The 16,387-nt window shown below is 39.9% G+C and overlaps 1 protein-coding gene across 5 annotated transcripts in view; it reads left to right on the top strand.

Annotated features, from left to right (window-relative positions):
• Positions 1 to 16,387, top strand: part of WASHC5 (WASH complex subunit 5) — an 89,655-nt gene that overhangs the window by 9,537 nt on the left and 63,731 nt on the right. For all 5 annotated transcript variants that reach the window (XR_004026218.1, XR_004026219.1, XM_030795267.1 and 2 more), the window contains exons 5-10: positions 536 to 636; positions 3,687 to 3,879; positions 6,130 to 6,282; positions 7,499 to 7,612; positions 9,280 to 9,451; positions 14,858 to 14,985. Coding sequence is in view for 3 of the 5 variants with exons in the window: in XM_030795267.1 (XP_030651127.1) it covers positions 536 to 636; positions 3,687 to 3,879; positions 6,130 to 6,282; positions 7,499 to 7,612; positions 9,280 to 9,451; positions 14,858 to 14,985 (861 nt within the window). In the remaining 2 variants the exon portion in view is untranslated. The remainder of the gene's footprint in view (positions 1 to 535; positions 637 to 3,686; positions 3,880 to 6,129; positions 6,283 to 7,498; positions 7,613 to 9,279; positions 9,452 to 14,857; positions 14,986 to 16,387) is intronic.

Raw genomic sequence — 16,387 nt, 5'->3', positions numbered from 1 at the left:
AAATACCATTCTTTAAAGAGAAGTGAAATGAGCTTTTAATTATCTTCTAACTGGCAGGTCCATATCTGAGTTTAGAACATAGACTTTGAACAGAATTTAAAACAATTAAAAGTTATGTGGAAGTTATGAGCCTCCTAGGTGTAAGAATTCTGTCTTCTTTACTTTTTGCATCCCAGCCATCTGTCCTGGTACCTAGTACATACTGACCATTTAAGAAATGCTTATTGAATAAGTGAATGACTTTATGATGAAGAGGTATTCACAATGTTGGGTTGCTATTTTGGTGTCCCAAGCAAAATAGCCAAAATAGGTCAACTGAAAGATTATCACTATGAATTAAAATCTGTTTCATGTGAACTTTTCAAAGCCTATTCTGCAAGAAGGTAAGAGCTCCTTGGAGGAAACCTACCTTTTCCTTGAAATCTAAAACTTTTTGGATAAGTGTGAGCAAAGCGATATTTTTCATGATTACCGACTTTACTCCCTAAGAATGTATAATCTAGTGATTTTGGCTTTTGTCCTCTTCTCTTCTTAGTGTGAAGCACTGTACTTATATGGAGTTATGCTACTGGTCATTGACCAAAAGATTGAAGGAGAAGTCAGAGAGAGGATGCTGGTTTCTTACTACCGATACAGGTATTCCTGGGCTAGGACTCCACTTCCGAAATGCTGCTGTTGGTAAAATGCAGTATATGTCCCCATATTCCTTCTACTGTAAACAGCAGTAATCCAAGAATAGATAAGAAAGTATATGATTCGGCCGGGCACAGTGGCTCACGCCTGTAATCCCAACACTTTTGGGAGGCCAAGGCAGGCAGATCATCTGAGGTCAGGAGTTCGAGACCAGCCTGGCCAACATGGTGAAACGCTGTCTCTACTAAAACTACAAAAATTAGCTAGGCATGGTGGTGGGCGCCTGTAATCCCAGGTACTCAGGAGGCTGAGGCAGGAGAATCACCTGAACTCGGAAGGTGGAGGTTGCAGTGAGCCAAGATCATGCCACTACACTCCATCCTGGGTGACAGAGCGAGACTATGTCTCCAAAAAAAAAAAAAAAAAACTTAAGATTCTTATCTCTTGTGAGCATATTGTAGGAATATAACAATTACATATTATATTTCATAATAATAGATTATATAATCTATATATTACATATAAAATATTCTATATATTATAGATTATTAGAAGTATGGATTATGCTGTCCCTAATGATAACTCCAATTTTAAAAAGGAGTCTGAATTATGAACTTTCTTTACCTTGAGGCTAAATTTCAAAGAATCTTATAAATCTAATGAAGGTTGTTTTTGCTTTTGTTGTTTAAGTTTTCAAATATTACTCCTTGGCAGATATAAGGAATTGAGTGTGCTTTCTGTTGTCATTTTCAGTTTGATGACTTTGAAAAGTTGTCGTTCAGAGTCAGGTTGAAAGTGAATTCTCTCCCATATTTACATAGAAACAAAAACAAATCAAGCAACAGCACATATCCACAAATAATTTGTTGTGTATATCTATACAGAACTGTGATTCTTCAGGAAGTAAGGTCTTGAAAACAGGAGCCACCTTAACCAACTTTTTAATTTTAGTGTCAAGCGTACAGGTTTTCAATTTGTTGAATGAGCTAAAAATGGAATACCAGGTCAATGTTGGAAATAGTCAAGATTCAGAGAAGAAAGTGTCAATAAGGAGGAGTCAGTTAGGAGCTTGAGCTAAAGATGTAAGGAGTAGAATTAACATTTTCAAACTTAAAAATTAGGATAAAATAGACAAGGAGAAGGGGGTTCTTTGGGGACATTATACTTTTGGCAATACCAGGTACTACTGCGTCCTCAGCAGGAAATTAATCTTAGGCTCCTCAGCTAGCCTTTTCCTTTCAGCTGTATCAGTGTGTGAAGGGAGTGTTCTAGCAGTGTTCACTCATGTCAGTTTGACCAAGATGTTTTAACATCCATGTTTTTAAAAATGAGATTTAAATGGCCTTTCCTATATTTCTGAGAGTACCTGGAAAAACAAAAAGTATAGACAGTGTAAAGAAGAAGAAAAAAATATTGGCTTATCAAGCCCAGTTTTGAAAATATGGCTTTGTCCCCTTTGGTACAACAGCTAATTCGTTAGAATGTGAGCATTTATTATTGAAGTGACACTGAACACTTCCAAGTCACAGTCGTGGCAAAAGAGATCCTTACAGCAAATAGCAGGTCATCTCCAAGTCTAAGATTCTTTGAATCTAGTTCATTTCTTTCAGAGTTTACTATTCCACACAGAAAAATCACAGACCTCTTTATTAGATCTCTGTAGAAGGAACAGCTTGCCAAGAAAAAAGTTAGATATATTTTACTTTAAATTGACATTTTTTTTTTTTTTTTTTGAGACGGAGTCTCACTCTGTCGCCCAGGCTGGAGTGCAGTGGCACGATCTTGGCTCACTGCAAGCTCCGCCTCCTGGGTTCACGCCATTCTCCTGCCTCAGCCTCCCGAGTAGCTGGGACTACAGGCGCCCACCACCACGCCTGGCTAATTTTTTGTATTTTTAGTAGAGATGGGGTTTCACTGTGTTAGCCAGGATGGTCTCGATCTCCTGACCTCGTGATCCGCCTGCCTCGGCCTCCCAAAGTGCTGGGATTACAGGCGTGAGCCACCGCGCCCGGCCTAAATTGACATATTTTTTAATTATTTTTTAATTTGTATAATGTCAGGTTCACATTCTTTACCCACAATTTTCAAATTCAAAGAGCTCTGAAAAAATATATATACACGAGTACACATACAACACACACGTACATATACATAGTAATTCATTTGGCAGCAAAACCTAATCTAACCTGAAATCATTTGGAGTCAAAACTTGCCTGGAGTAGGTGTGATGCTATATATAGTCTTCACTTATTTCACTTTTGTAAATATTTATAAATTTTCCTCCAGAATTATTTACTTATGTTGATCATGGGATGCCAATTCAGACCCTGCTGGAATGTTATATTGTATATGATCTATATGCCATATGACTCTTATATTTGAAAAATGCTATATTCCAAAACAAATCCAGTCCCAAGGATTTTGGAAAAGGGATTATGGACCTTTACATAGTACGAATACTCATCTTCTAACAGGCTTTCAAAAATATAATTTTGAGGCTGGGCACGGTGGCTCACACCTGTAATCCCAGCACTTTGAGAGGATGAGGTGGGCAGATCAGTTGAGGTCAAGCGTTCAAGACCAGCCAGGGCCAACATGGTGAAACCCCATCTCTACTAAAATACAAAAATTAGCCAGGCACGATGGCGGATGCCTGTAGTCCCAGCTACTCGGGAGGCTGAGGCAGGAGAATTGCTTGAACCTGGAGGCGGAGGTTGCAGTGAGCTAAGATCACGCCACTGCACTGCAGCCTGGGTGACAGAGCAATACACCATCTCAAAAAAAAAAAAAAAAGTTTATATATACATACATAGCAAGACTCCATCTCAAAAAAAAATATATATATATATATATATACACACACACAGATATATACACATAATTTTGAATCTTGAAGATATATTGAGGATATAGTTGAGGATATAGATGGACCTGTGGTCATATCTGAAACTGTATTGCGTCAAAGTACAAAGGAATTCTTCTCCTTTATTGGTCTTTTCAGTTTCTAATATGTGTGGTTTGGGCCTTTGTTTCCCATTGTGAATATGACTCAGTGCTGCTCGATCTTCTGCTGATTCAAATATGGACGATATTTGTAAGCTGCTTCGAAGTACAGGTTATTCTAGCCAACCAGGTGCCAAAAGACCACCCAACTATCCCGAGAGCTATTTCCAGAGAGTGCCTATCAACGAATCCTTCATCAGTATGGTCATTGGTCGACTGAGATCTGATGATATTTACAACCAGGTGGGAATTAAATCTATTAAGACCTGTTAAGACAGTTTAACAGACTGATTTCACTTCCCTCTTTAATTACTCCTTTCCTTCCTTCTTTCCCAAAAAAGTAAAAGCAGCTAGAACCTTTTAAAACCTTTTGAGCTATGCCCCAGGATGATAAAGGAAAGAGGGTTATTAATTTTGCCAGAATGAGATATTTCAGGGAGAAGTTGGAATTTGAGCTATTGGGAAGAAGATGCGTTCTTTTAGTCATTCATTGAAGAAATAGTTGTTGAGTGTGTGTTAGGTGCCCATTCACATGCTCGACGCTGGGGACCCATCACCGAAGAAGGCAGGCCACGTCCCTGCCCATACTGAGCTTGTAGCTTAGGAAAGGCCCATAACAGGATTATAGTAAAGCAAGATGGGTGTTATCTTAGCGGAAGCACAGGGTGCCACTAGAGCATGCAGCAGTGGCAGCAAGGTCACAACAGGTGACAAAAGGAAGGTAAGAGGAGTGCCAGGAAAGGAGGCAGCCTGAGCAAGGCTGTAAAGATCATGCAGCATTTGAAAATCATCCCACTCCCCTTGCCAGTATGTGTAGTAGTCACTTCCTTTTAAAAAACACCAAAGAAAATCACCATTTGACTTCATTGTTCTGAAGAAAACGTAATTTTAGATGTTATATTTTTAAATATTTGTAAAAATTATGATTAGGGAGTAAAGAGGCCTGTGATAACTGTGGATATCATTTATCACAGAATGAACCTAATCTGTGCAGTTCTTTAGGTAGCTTGTTAGTTTTTTCTGTGAATACGTCAAGTATAAATAAGAGGGTTTTTGTTGTTGTTCTTGTTCTTGTTGTTGTTTTAAGACAATTCAATATCAGAAGCTACCCACAAATGCCAGGTCTCCATAATAATTGTTGCCATTCATTGAGAATTCAGTCCAAACCAGCCACAAAGGAGGTTTTGTTCCCATACCATTTTCTCTGTTCCTCACAATAGCCCTGTAAAGTAGATGGTATTATCCTCATATTGCTGTTGAGAAAAATAAGACTTGGAGATCTTAAATAATTTCCTCAAGTTCCTGTTACTAAGTAGCAGAACCATAATTTGAATTTGGTCTGTGTGAATTCAGAGCATCTCATTCCTGATTGCCTCTCATTCCACGTCCTTCTGAAGGCAATGTGTTTCCATTTCCTCCTTGCCCCGTGATCTTTATTAGCACAAGGGTTAAGCTGTGGTTGTGCTGTGTGTCCACCCCACACTCTGTCCTGCGTCTCCCCCATCCCTGGTCATGGCTGATGGATCAGATTCTGTCTCCAGGTAATTTGGAACTGGGCCTGAGAAACAGTTTCTGGATTGGAGTTTATCCACAACATGCAAAATTGGGAGTTTGTGGGCAGCCTCATTCTGCTGTGTATATGGAGAGTAGCCTGGAGGGAGAGAAAAGGTGGGCCGACACATCAAGGGGAGAAAGAGTGAAGGCATTCCGGTTCCCAGCCCCAGCCCCTTCCTGTGGCCTGGCCACATTCCTGCCTGCAGGTTTCATGTGACATGGCTATGTCTGTCTTTATAACAATTTCTCTCCTTTTTGCTTGTGGTAGCTCAAGGTGATATGTGCTTTGTGCATCCAGAGATTTCTAGTACATGAGGGGATGGACCCCTGGGGAACACCAGCATTTAAAAGGCAGAAGATGAGGACTCAGCAAAGGAGACTGAGAAGAGAGAGTGGTATCTAGGAAACCAGAGGAGGAGAGATTTCATTCCTCAGAGAATTTAAGTGAGAGTCTTAAAAAGAAGCCATCGAATTGGATGGTTGTGAGGTCATGAGCGACCTTAGGGAATTCCACTGGGATGATGATGGAGGTTGAATTTCAGTGAGTTGAATAATAAACAGAAAGTGAGAAAATAGCAACAGTGAGTAGAGCCTGTCAGTTCTAAGGGTTGTCTCCAACAGGAAAGATACAAAAATGGAGAAGTGGTGGGAGACACAGGGATAGGCCTTTTTTTTTTTTTTTTTTTTTTTTTTTTAAGAAAAGACTTAGAATTGCAGCAGTCAAGGGCTAGAAGAAGAGAATATTATGGGGTTAGGAATAAGAAGGAAGACCTTGGCAAGCAGTGGTATGGTGTGAGAAGGGCTTCCAGTGTCCAGCATCCTGAAAGGTGATGGGCTTTGGAGAAACTGATGTGTCTTACAACCAGGGAGTTTAATTTGAGCATGTCTACGTGCAAATGTTGCCAACAGCTTTCTCGGGGTGTCGTCTTGACATTGCAGGTCTCAGCGTATCCTTTGCCGGAGCATCGCAGCACAGCCCTGGCAAACCAAGCTGCCATGCTGTACGTGATTCTCTACTTTGAGCCTTCCATCCTTCACACCCATCAAGCAAAAATGAGAGAGATAGTGGATAAATACTTTCCAGATAATTGGGCAAGTATTGCTAATTTTTTTCCTCTACAGTAAATGTGTTAGCGAACTAACTTCCCATTCTTTTGGTCTTTAGCCCAGAGGTTGTAATGTTGTAAATAATGGGACATAATATCACTTAGGTAAAGTTGCTTTGAGAATTTTATAATTATAACTGAAGGAATAAATAAGTCAGTAAAATTTCCTGAAGAACCCACTAGTCTTTTTCTAAAATGGATACTCTGAAGATTAAATCATTTATTAAAATGTCTCTTGCTTTAGCTACTGAGATTACAACTAAGTGGTAGAAGAATTTGTTTATTCTTTTCTGTTTTCTGAATCTAAGATAGCCAAATTCATCTAATTTGTCACTTTGTGAATAGGAATTTCACTTTAATAATAAAGTTTTACCTATAAGCTAACTGTAATGGGGTTACTAAAGTTTATATTATTGCAAGGATATGCTTGTACCTTTATAAGCATTGTTTCATTTAAAAATATTCTTATAGGAATAAAGCTTGCTTCATAATATATATGAAATGAAATATATGAAAACAAAGAGGCTTTAACAAAATGCAAGGAGTTGGATTATATTCACAGGTAGTGGATTTTGTTCTGCTTCTATATCAGTATTGAATCACATTAACTATCTGTTATAAGTGGTCTTCAATTTATTGGTAGTATGAGAACAGCCTGCATTAGGAAGTGATGGTTCCTGGCCAACCGTGAATCATATTAGTGAGCTCAGAGTTGAGCAACCAATAGGAAAACACTGATGGTGTGGCTTCATGTTCCTAAGTTTAATAAAGAAGTTTTGACCATGATACTATAATTAAAGACATATTTATTATTAAGAAAGACCAAAATCCAATTACATGAAACCCATAAGAAACACCTGAAAAAATACCTTGGCACAATGAAAATGAAGGGATTTTAAAAAAGATATCCCAGGCAATTGCCAACCAATAAAACAACTGGTGAGAAAACATTAATATTACACAATAGAGAATTTCAAAAAGAAACGTTAATAGGTGTAAAGATCTCTTTACACTGAATTAACAATCAGGAACACTTACTTAACAATCAGGAACACTTACCTATATATTTGGAAAATCTTGGTTTTTCATTGGAATGGAATTTAAACATGCAGTGGGTATTGCCTTCTATAACTTTTTAGTATCCAACCCTTTGCCTTGAAGTGAGTAGGAATTTAACAAATACTGAATGTCTCCTCTTTCAGGTAATTAGTATTTACATGGGGATCACAGTTAATCTAGTGGATGCTTGGGAACCTTACAAAGCTGCAAAAACTGCTTTAAATAATACCCTGGACCTTTCAAATGTCAGAGAACAGGTAGGTTCTAATCTGGGGACATTCTCTAATAACTGCAGTCCTAGTTTATGAAGTAGCAAATAAGCTAAGTAGATTTCCCAAGGAATTTGGAAGATAATCACTTAGAAATTTAATGCAATGATTAATAAAAGGTGAATTTTATAGGTTAGAGTAAGATAGGTAATCGTAGGTTTTATTATATGGTATATGTAAATTGAAGATTAGGATCCTAAGGAAGATTCAGTACCCTAAGACAAATAAGCATGGCGTGTGCCCTAAATGACTTAATTTACTTTTGCTTAAAGACTGTATTCTCATGGCCAGAGTTGGTTGTACCAATAGCTGGAATTAATATGTTTTTATGAGTAGGATGAATGTTGAAGATGGTAACAATATGGATAATATGTCCTGTCACTGTAATTTAAATTTATCATTTGTGATGTGCTAAGTGAGCAACAAGACTCAAGACATTCATCTTAAATTTTAAACGGTTACATTCTATCTCTTTTGTTCTTACACAAGGCAGAAGGGAACATCCAAGTAAGCAGAGGAATAAAGATAAAATCTTGGGGAGCGCACTTGATATTTCTAAATGGTTATGTTCCTCATCCTGGCTCAGTTACTGAGTTTCCTGTGTGGATAAAACAATATTGACTCAAAAAACATCATGTTTTATTCAAATAAATTGAATTCCATAAATAATGCACAAAATAATTTCAATGTTGGCACATCTCCTAGAAATATATTAGAGAAAGTGGCACTTTTGTACTTAGGAACATCAGAACATTAATTTTTCATTGCTAAAATCTCTTTCTAAAATTGTATTTTCTCATTTGCGACGTTTTTAAGAGGTTTCTTGATACCATAGATTTCAACTAATTTGACGAGGTTAATGATGTTTAACATTTGACTTGCTTTAAGTAAAGCAGAATGACCAAAATTTCCAAAAAGCTGGTTTGGAAATTCATTTTTGATATACTAAGGTGTATTTTTTTGTTAAGCTTTCATAAGCCTGTAGAAGAAGTCTTATATTTTAAGTGTTTCTGCTCTGTTCTGCCTTCTTTGTCAACAGTATTAGCAAGAACAGGCAGTTGAACTTCTGTCTTTATTTTCTTTTTCATCTAAGTTAATAATAGAAGAGTTCTGAGGAACCACCTGGTCCAAGTCTCCGTTTGAAATTTGAAGAAACCAATACACAGGGGTTAAGCCCCAAGTCACACCAAAGTTTAGTCACAGCCAGAACTAGGATGTAGTCTCAGAATTCTAAGTCCAGTGCTTTTTTCAAATATGTTCAATAAGCCAGTTGTCTTTGAGCCTGATAAGTATAGTCCATGTGTTATTCATCTTATATAGAAATGTTATCTTTGAGCCCTAGAACTATAGTCCATATGTCATTCATCTTATATAGAAATTACATAAAAATGTTAATTTTTGAGCCCTATAACTGTAGTCCATATGTCATTCATCTTGTACAGAAATTATATAAAAATGTTAATGTTTGAGCCCTATAACTGTAGTCCATATGTCATTCATCTTATAGAAATGTTATCTTCGAGCCTTATAACTGTAGTCCATATGTCATTCATCCTATATAGAATGTTACTATTTGTCAGTGAATTCATTTGAATATGATTTATTTTCAAGATAAATGACTTTTTAAATGTAATTCAAGTTTCTTATTGGTCAAGGCAAGCAGATACGCTACTGTCAGTGAAAGAGTGCATGCTCAAGTGCAGCAATTTCTAAAAGAAGGTTATTTAAGGGAGGAGATGGTTCTGGACAATATCCCAAAGCTTCTGAACTCCCTGAGAGACTGCAATGTTGCCATCCGATGGCTGATGCTTCATACAGCAGACTCAGGTAATGCACAAAAGGGGTGGCCGTTTATATTGCTCCCCACAAAGACTCTCCGAATCAGGACCTACTTCACGATGCAGGGTGGTTTAGCAGGGAGAGAGGTCTTGGATGAGAATCAGTTGCTTTTTAAAGTTAGTCATTTTTTGTCAACTTGGATAGGCCACTAGCATACCTGAAAAGCTCTCCCCTGTCAGGTACTGTTAGGTGCTAGGGAATAAGAGGACGTTTAGCTCTCGTGTTCAAGGAGCTTGTCACTGATCAGAATGGGGAGATCAAATGTAGACGTATGAAAAAACAGAACTGCAGATCTGTGGTAGGCAGAATAATGCCTTCCAGCCCACACTTAGAGATGTTCATGCCTTAGTCCCTGAACCGGTAGATATATTACATGAAAAAGGGGGATTGAGGTTGCCTATTAGCTGACCTTAAAGGAAGGAGATGTTTCTGGATTATCCCAGTGGACTCAGTGTAATCATAAGGGTCCTTGCTGTGTGTGGTGGCTCATACTTGTAATCCCATCACTTTGGGAGGCAAAGGCAGGAGGAGAGCTTGAGCCCAGGAGTTCAGAACCAGCCTGAGTAACACAGTGAGATCCCATCTCTACAAAAAGTAAGACAATTAGCTGGGCATGGTGGCACACACCTGTAGTCCCAGCTACTGGGGAGGCTGAGGTGGGAAGATCACTTGAGCCTGGGAGGTTGCAGCTGCAGTGAGCCAAGATTGTGCTACTGCACTGCAGCGTAAGTAACAGAGCAAGACGATGTTTCAAAAAAGAATAATAAAATAACCCCCCCCCCCCCACCTTTTTTTAAGACAGGATCTCAAGTTCCCCAGGTTTGAGTGCAGTGGCACAATCTCAGCTCACTCACACCTCCTGGGCTCAAGCAATACACCTTCCATAATCCCCACAAGCAGCTGGGACTACAGGCGTGTGCCACCTTGCCTGGCTAAGTTTTTTGTATTTTTTTGTAGAGACATGTTTCACTGTGTTGGCCAGGGTGGTCTCAAACTCCTGAGCCCAAGCAGTCTGCCCACCTCAGCCTCCCAAAGTGCTAGGATTATAGGCCTGAGCCACCACGCCCAGCCTTTAAATATAGGGGTCCTTAAATCAGGAAGAGGGAGGCAGAAGTGTCAGAACCAGAGAGATAGCATTGTGACAAAAACTTGACTGGCCATTGCTGGCTTTAAAGATGGAGGGGGCCACAAGCCAAGTAATACAGGCAGCCTTTAGCTGCTGAAAACAACAAGAAAGCAGACTTTTCTCCTAGAATGTCCAGAAGGAGCCCAGCCCAGCCATCACCTTGATTTTAGCCCAGTGAGCCCCATCTCAGATTTGTCACTTCTAAGGTGGTGAGAGAATAAATTTGTGTTGTTTTAAGCCACTGAGTTTGTGGTAATTATTAGAGCAGCAATGGGAAACTAATTCAAGGTCCAAGGCAGTAAACAGACACCAAGTGTGTCAATCAGACACTTGGTGTGATTTGAGTTCAGAGTAAAGAGGGAAACATTGCTTGGGATAGGGGAGCAGAGGAGGTCAGGAAAGCCCCATACAGGAATCAGGAGCCAACCAGGTTGTGATGTGATGAGGTTTTGAAGCAACAAGCAGAAGAAATTCTAGACTGCAGAAATGATGGAATAAGTGATACGATTTTGAAAGTACAGAAAAACATACAGGCCCACTGAGTTGATGACCTGGCTGGACCAGAGTGCTTATTTAAGGTAGATTGGATCTTAGCTTTTTATGAGTCATGGTCTCCTCCGAGACCTTCTGTTCACACAGTTTGACCATCAAGTTCAGATTGTGAGAAATGCCTCAACCTCTGGTTTAATGGTAGAAAAATAAGTAAGTTGAATTCACATCTCTGAGCTTGTTCAGGGCTGGCACAGTTTCTTATTCTTAGTAAATGCTGGATCAACACTAATTAACCAATGCATTCCCTCATCCAGGACTATATACCCCCACCCCTAAGAGGTATGTCATTCAGCAGGCCTTTGAAGCCCTCTCTTTTTGTTTTTCACTCAACAAACTTTCCTTGAGGACCAACTCTGAGACAGGCACTGTGTGCAGCACTTCTTTGTTCTTCCAGATAAGACTGTGTCTCTTTAAAAACCTGTGCCTCCCTTTGTAACATGGTAGCCCCTGTCTCACAGCTCTTCCAGCCAAGATGACTTCACAGTCCCTCTAGCTACCGTCTGCTTCCACTTCCTAAGGGTGGTCCACAGTGAAAACAGCAGTTGGACTTCCTCATCCTTCGTATCTTTGAAAATGTGTGGAGTTTCCCCTCAGCCTTCTCTCCAGCTTCTTAAACCTTTATCCTGAGAGCTGCTTTCCAGTTTGTTTCATCATCTTGCTTGTTGGCCTATATCCATTTACAATTTACCCACAGTATGAACACGATGGCTGAAGTTTTTAATCCCTGAATCTGTTTTTAATTAGTTGAGTTTATTTTTTACATAAACTCCAGTTCTAATTTGAGGATTTTACTACATTGACTCAGCTTTTAATCTTCTTTACCAAAAGTCTTGCATTCACAAGCGTATAAACAACTCAAGCCCTCACTTTATCCTGTCGTAAAACCAACTGGGGTTTTCTAGTGACTCAGCCTCATCTTCATCTTCTGTGTGACTCTCCCTGACGGCCCTGCCTATGTTCAGAAAGCTAGCAGTCTCCTGAATTCGCACCCATGCCAGGGACAACCTTGGCTTGCCAGAGGTCTGTGGTTTTATCTTCAGCCACATTTGTCTTTCGCGTTTGTGCCTGGCAATTGTCTGACCTGATTGCACAGGGTCATAATTTACCAGAAACAAATGATTGGCCTATCTGATTGTGAGTCACACATGGGAAAAGCAACTGCTTAGTTAACTTTTATGGAATTTCAGTCATAGTGTACAGAAAAGCAGGCCTAGTCTCATTGCCTCTTGTTGAGTTGCTGGAGGCATTTCCCAGTCTTAGCATGCTTGTACAGAACCTTGTGAAGAAATATTCTCTGAGGAAATAAGGGATGAGAAAGGCTGGCTGGCTACTGAAGTTTGACCCCAAAGTTCTGATGGCTCTGAAGTTCTCTGGGTATGAATCCTTAAGGGTCAGATCTGAGAGAGATGGTCAGGCCCTGGGAACCCCAGAAGCAAACCTGGTTTATACCAGGAAGCTAAATGTTAAAGCACATTGAGGAATATAGAGTGTTTGTCCAACAACTGGGTACTTACATTGCCTATGCAAACATGAAAGCAGATTAAAATCAGGAGATTTCTAGTTTAATTAAAATTAGTATAAAGACAACTAGAACTCCTTCTGAGTTTGTTTGATTTTTGTTTAGTTAGGTAAATATGGAGCTGGAAATTTTCTCTTTGTGTAATCAGTGTCACGAGTTCCAATATATTTCTTCCCAGACAGTTCTGACAAATTCATGAAAAATCAGAACTTTGTGGTTTCCCATGAAAACTGAGCCTGTTTTCCAGGTTGTCATGAATCTCCTCCTGATGGAGTAACTTAGAAATAAGCATATAAGATGACCTTCCACAGGCTTCATCATAACTAAAGCACCAAAATCACCGGTGACATACACCTGTACAACATTTTGTTCTGTACCTGCCAGACATCTGAGATATTGATGGGGGCCAGGACTAGGAAGGCAGGAGGGTGCACATGTAATACTAGTGTAACTACCATGGACCTTATACCTATCAGCTGTGAACTTTTTGACAAAGTCTGTTTAAGTCTTAGAATTTTTATTTTGACTTTGACTTTATTTGTCTTAGTTCATTTTCTGCTGCTATAACAGAATACCACAGAGTAGGAAATGTATAAAGAAGTTTATTTGGCTCACAGTTCTGGAGGCTGGGAAGTCCAAGAGCATGGTGCCCGCATCTAGCAAGGGTCAATATATGCCGGATAGGCAGAAGGGCAAGATAGTGGGTGCAAGAGAGAGCTCACTTTTATAGCAAAGCCACCGTTGGAATAACTAACCCACTCCCAAGATAATGGCATTAATTCATTCATGAGGGTGGACCCCTCATAACACAATTGCCTGCCAAGGTCTCTACCTCTTAACGCTGACACAATGGCAACCAAGTTTCTAACATGCGAACTTTTGGAAGACACATTGAAACCACAGCAGTAGCTTTGCCTTGTAAGTATTTTGCCTTATTCTACTTACTCTTTCTTAGATAAGTAATTGGCCTTATAAACCAATCTAAGCAAATATCAATATTTTTTATTCTTTTCTTTAACTTGGCGTTTATTTCATTTGAAATGGTTTAGCTTGGCTGATAGGATCATCTAAGAATTAGGACATCCAGTATTTTTACCTTGGGTCAATCACTGCCTAATTTTGTGACCTTGGCCTAGTGCCTGGGTAGTGGATAATTCAGAAAACTCTGAGTGCCTGCCATGCCCTCTGGCCTCTACAAGGAGCAGGATGGCCAGAGGTCTGCTGCTTCTTGTTTGGGGGTCCCTCATCTTTGTGTGAGGAACCCTTCCTTGTTGTGTCGGACATTCCCCACAACCACTCTGGCTTCAGTGATTCACTACAGGGACACAGAGGACTCAGCATCTGGTAGTACTCACAGCTATGATTTATTATAGCAAAAGGATAGAAAGCAAAATCTGCAAAGGAAAAGGGCACACGGGGTGAATTTGGAGGAATGAGGCACAAGCTTCTGAGCACCCTCTCCCAGTGGAGTCCCACAGGGCACACTTAATTCCCCCAGCAGTGAGTCATGACAATGCATATGAAGTGTTGTCAACCAGGAAAGCTCATTAAACTCAGCTTCCTTCGGTTTCTATTTGGGGCTGCTTACATAGGTAGCCTCTGCCCAGCATGTACCAAAATTCCAGACTTCCAGAAGGAAAACGTTGTTTGTACAAACATTTAAGGCTTAGTGAGCTGATCTTGTGGGTTCTCAAAACGATGGCAGCTCTTCGTGAAATTCAAGTTCCCAGATGCCAGCCAAGAGCCAGCCTTGCAAACAAGCCTCTCTAGGGATAGCAGTCCATTACTGAATGGCAGGGATCAATGCCTAAAGCAAAAGCAACTCCAAACAGACAGGACGTGAGAAAGCCACTCAGCTATGAAGTAGTAGAAGGAGGCTCTGCCCATTCATTTTAGACAGTTGCTATAAACGAACCACAGAATGCTCACAAAATTTGGAAACAGTGTTCTGCAGCTTGCTTTTTTTCATTCAACAGTCTTTCAAGGATGACACTCCATGTCAGATTCAACTGTCATTTAACAGTTTAATTGTATTCCATGGCATAGATGTACTATATTTCACCATCTTTTATTGATAATACATTTTGCTTATTACTTTTTAAATGGTTAAAATGAAGGAAAATATTTAAGAATTTATCTTATTTCATAGATATTTTCTACACATTTAGTAAGCAGGTAACACTTTTCCTATTTCTAGCCTGTGACCCAAACAACAAACGCCTTCGTCAAATCAAGGACCAGATTCTAACAGATTCTCGGTACAATCCCAGGATCCTCTTCCAGCTGCTATTGGATACTGCACAATTTGAGTTTATACTCAAAGAGGTAAAAATATTTGAATGAATATCACCACAGTCTTAGCTTTTTTATGCTTAAAAATATTAAAAAAAAAAAAGAGTAGGATTGCTTGCTCTGTCTTTGATTCAAGGTACAGATTCGAGCTGTTGAGATAGTTCTTATAGTAAAAGGACAAGAATAAACATTTAACAAGCATGTAATGCCTCCTTTCACTGGGGATACAGTGATAGGGAAAGGTACACAAGATGGTAGAGGTTATAGCCTAATAGGGAATATAGACATTAATCAAAGAATCACACTAGGCCAAGTGCAGTGGCCCATGCCTGTAATCCCAGCACTTTGGAAGACCAAGGTGGGCAGATCACCTGAGGTCAGGAGTTTGAGACCTGCCTCCCAGCAGGCTGGTGAAACCTCGTCTCTACTAAAAATACAAAAATTAGCCGGGCATGGTGGCGCATGGCTGTAGTCTCAGCAACTGGGGAGGCTGAGGCATGAGAATCACTTGAACCTGGGAGGCAGAGGTTGCAGTGGGCCAAGATCGCACCACTGCACTCCAGCCTGGGCAACAGAATGACAACTTGTCTCAAAAAAAAAAAACAAAAAACAACACACTAATAAAAATGTAAATACAAACTCAGATATTTGCTCTGAAGGAAAGGAATGTAGTTCTCCAAGTACCTAAAATAAAGTATCCTGTTGCATCCTGGTAGACTTCCATGAGAAGAGATGCAAGAGCTTCTGAAGGGGCCTGGGGAAGGGATCTGTTAGTGTTAGCTAGACAAAGGTAGGGAGCATGATGGAGAACATTCCAGTGACAGGAATAATATCAAGTCATCTTTGGTGAGGAGGCACATAAACAATTCAGAGACCTGAAAGACCAGTTGGCTGGAGGGGAGAGAGTGAGAGAAAGTTAGTGTGAAATGAGGCTGAAAGGTAGGCAGGAGTCAGCCCATACTAGGCCTTGCAGGACTTTGATCTTTATCCTAAGAGCCATGAGAACTGCTGGAAAGGGATTAAGTGGGGTGGGTGATTTGCATTTGTACAAGGTCGTCTTGAGGACTTTTAGGCATCTGAGTTCACTGAAGGAAATGCTGAGGTTAGTCTTACCTCTGAAGAAGCCTGTATGGGCATAATAAAAATGATGGGTACCTGGGAATGCTCAGGTTTTATAACCAGTAACCCTGGGGTCTTGGATCAGATGGGCCCAGGAACTAGCCCAGACATTTATACCCATTCGGAACAGATCCTCATCTTGCTTCAGTTTGATTACTAGTATACTAGATGTTTCTTTATCTTCTAGGTGTCTGAGGACACTATATTCCCCCACTAAGTAGCTCAGAAAAAGTAGATACTGACTACTAACACAATGATAATACCTGTGCTGAGTGTTTTCAGTGATTTGTCTGGGTATAATTTTATCAAATCAGAT

Source organism: Nomascus leucogenys, chromosome 16, assembly GCF_006542625.1.
Source record: "Nomascus leucogenys isolate Asia chromosome 16, Asia_NLE_v1, whole genome shotgun sequence".
NCBI classification, from domain to species: Eukaryota; Metazoa; Chordata; class Mammalia; order Primates; family Hylobatidae; genus Nomascus; species Nomascus leucogenys.
Note: the sequence above shows the minus strand (reverse complement) of the source record. Positions and strands in the feature narration are given on the sequence as shown.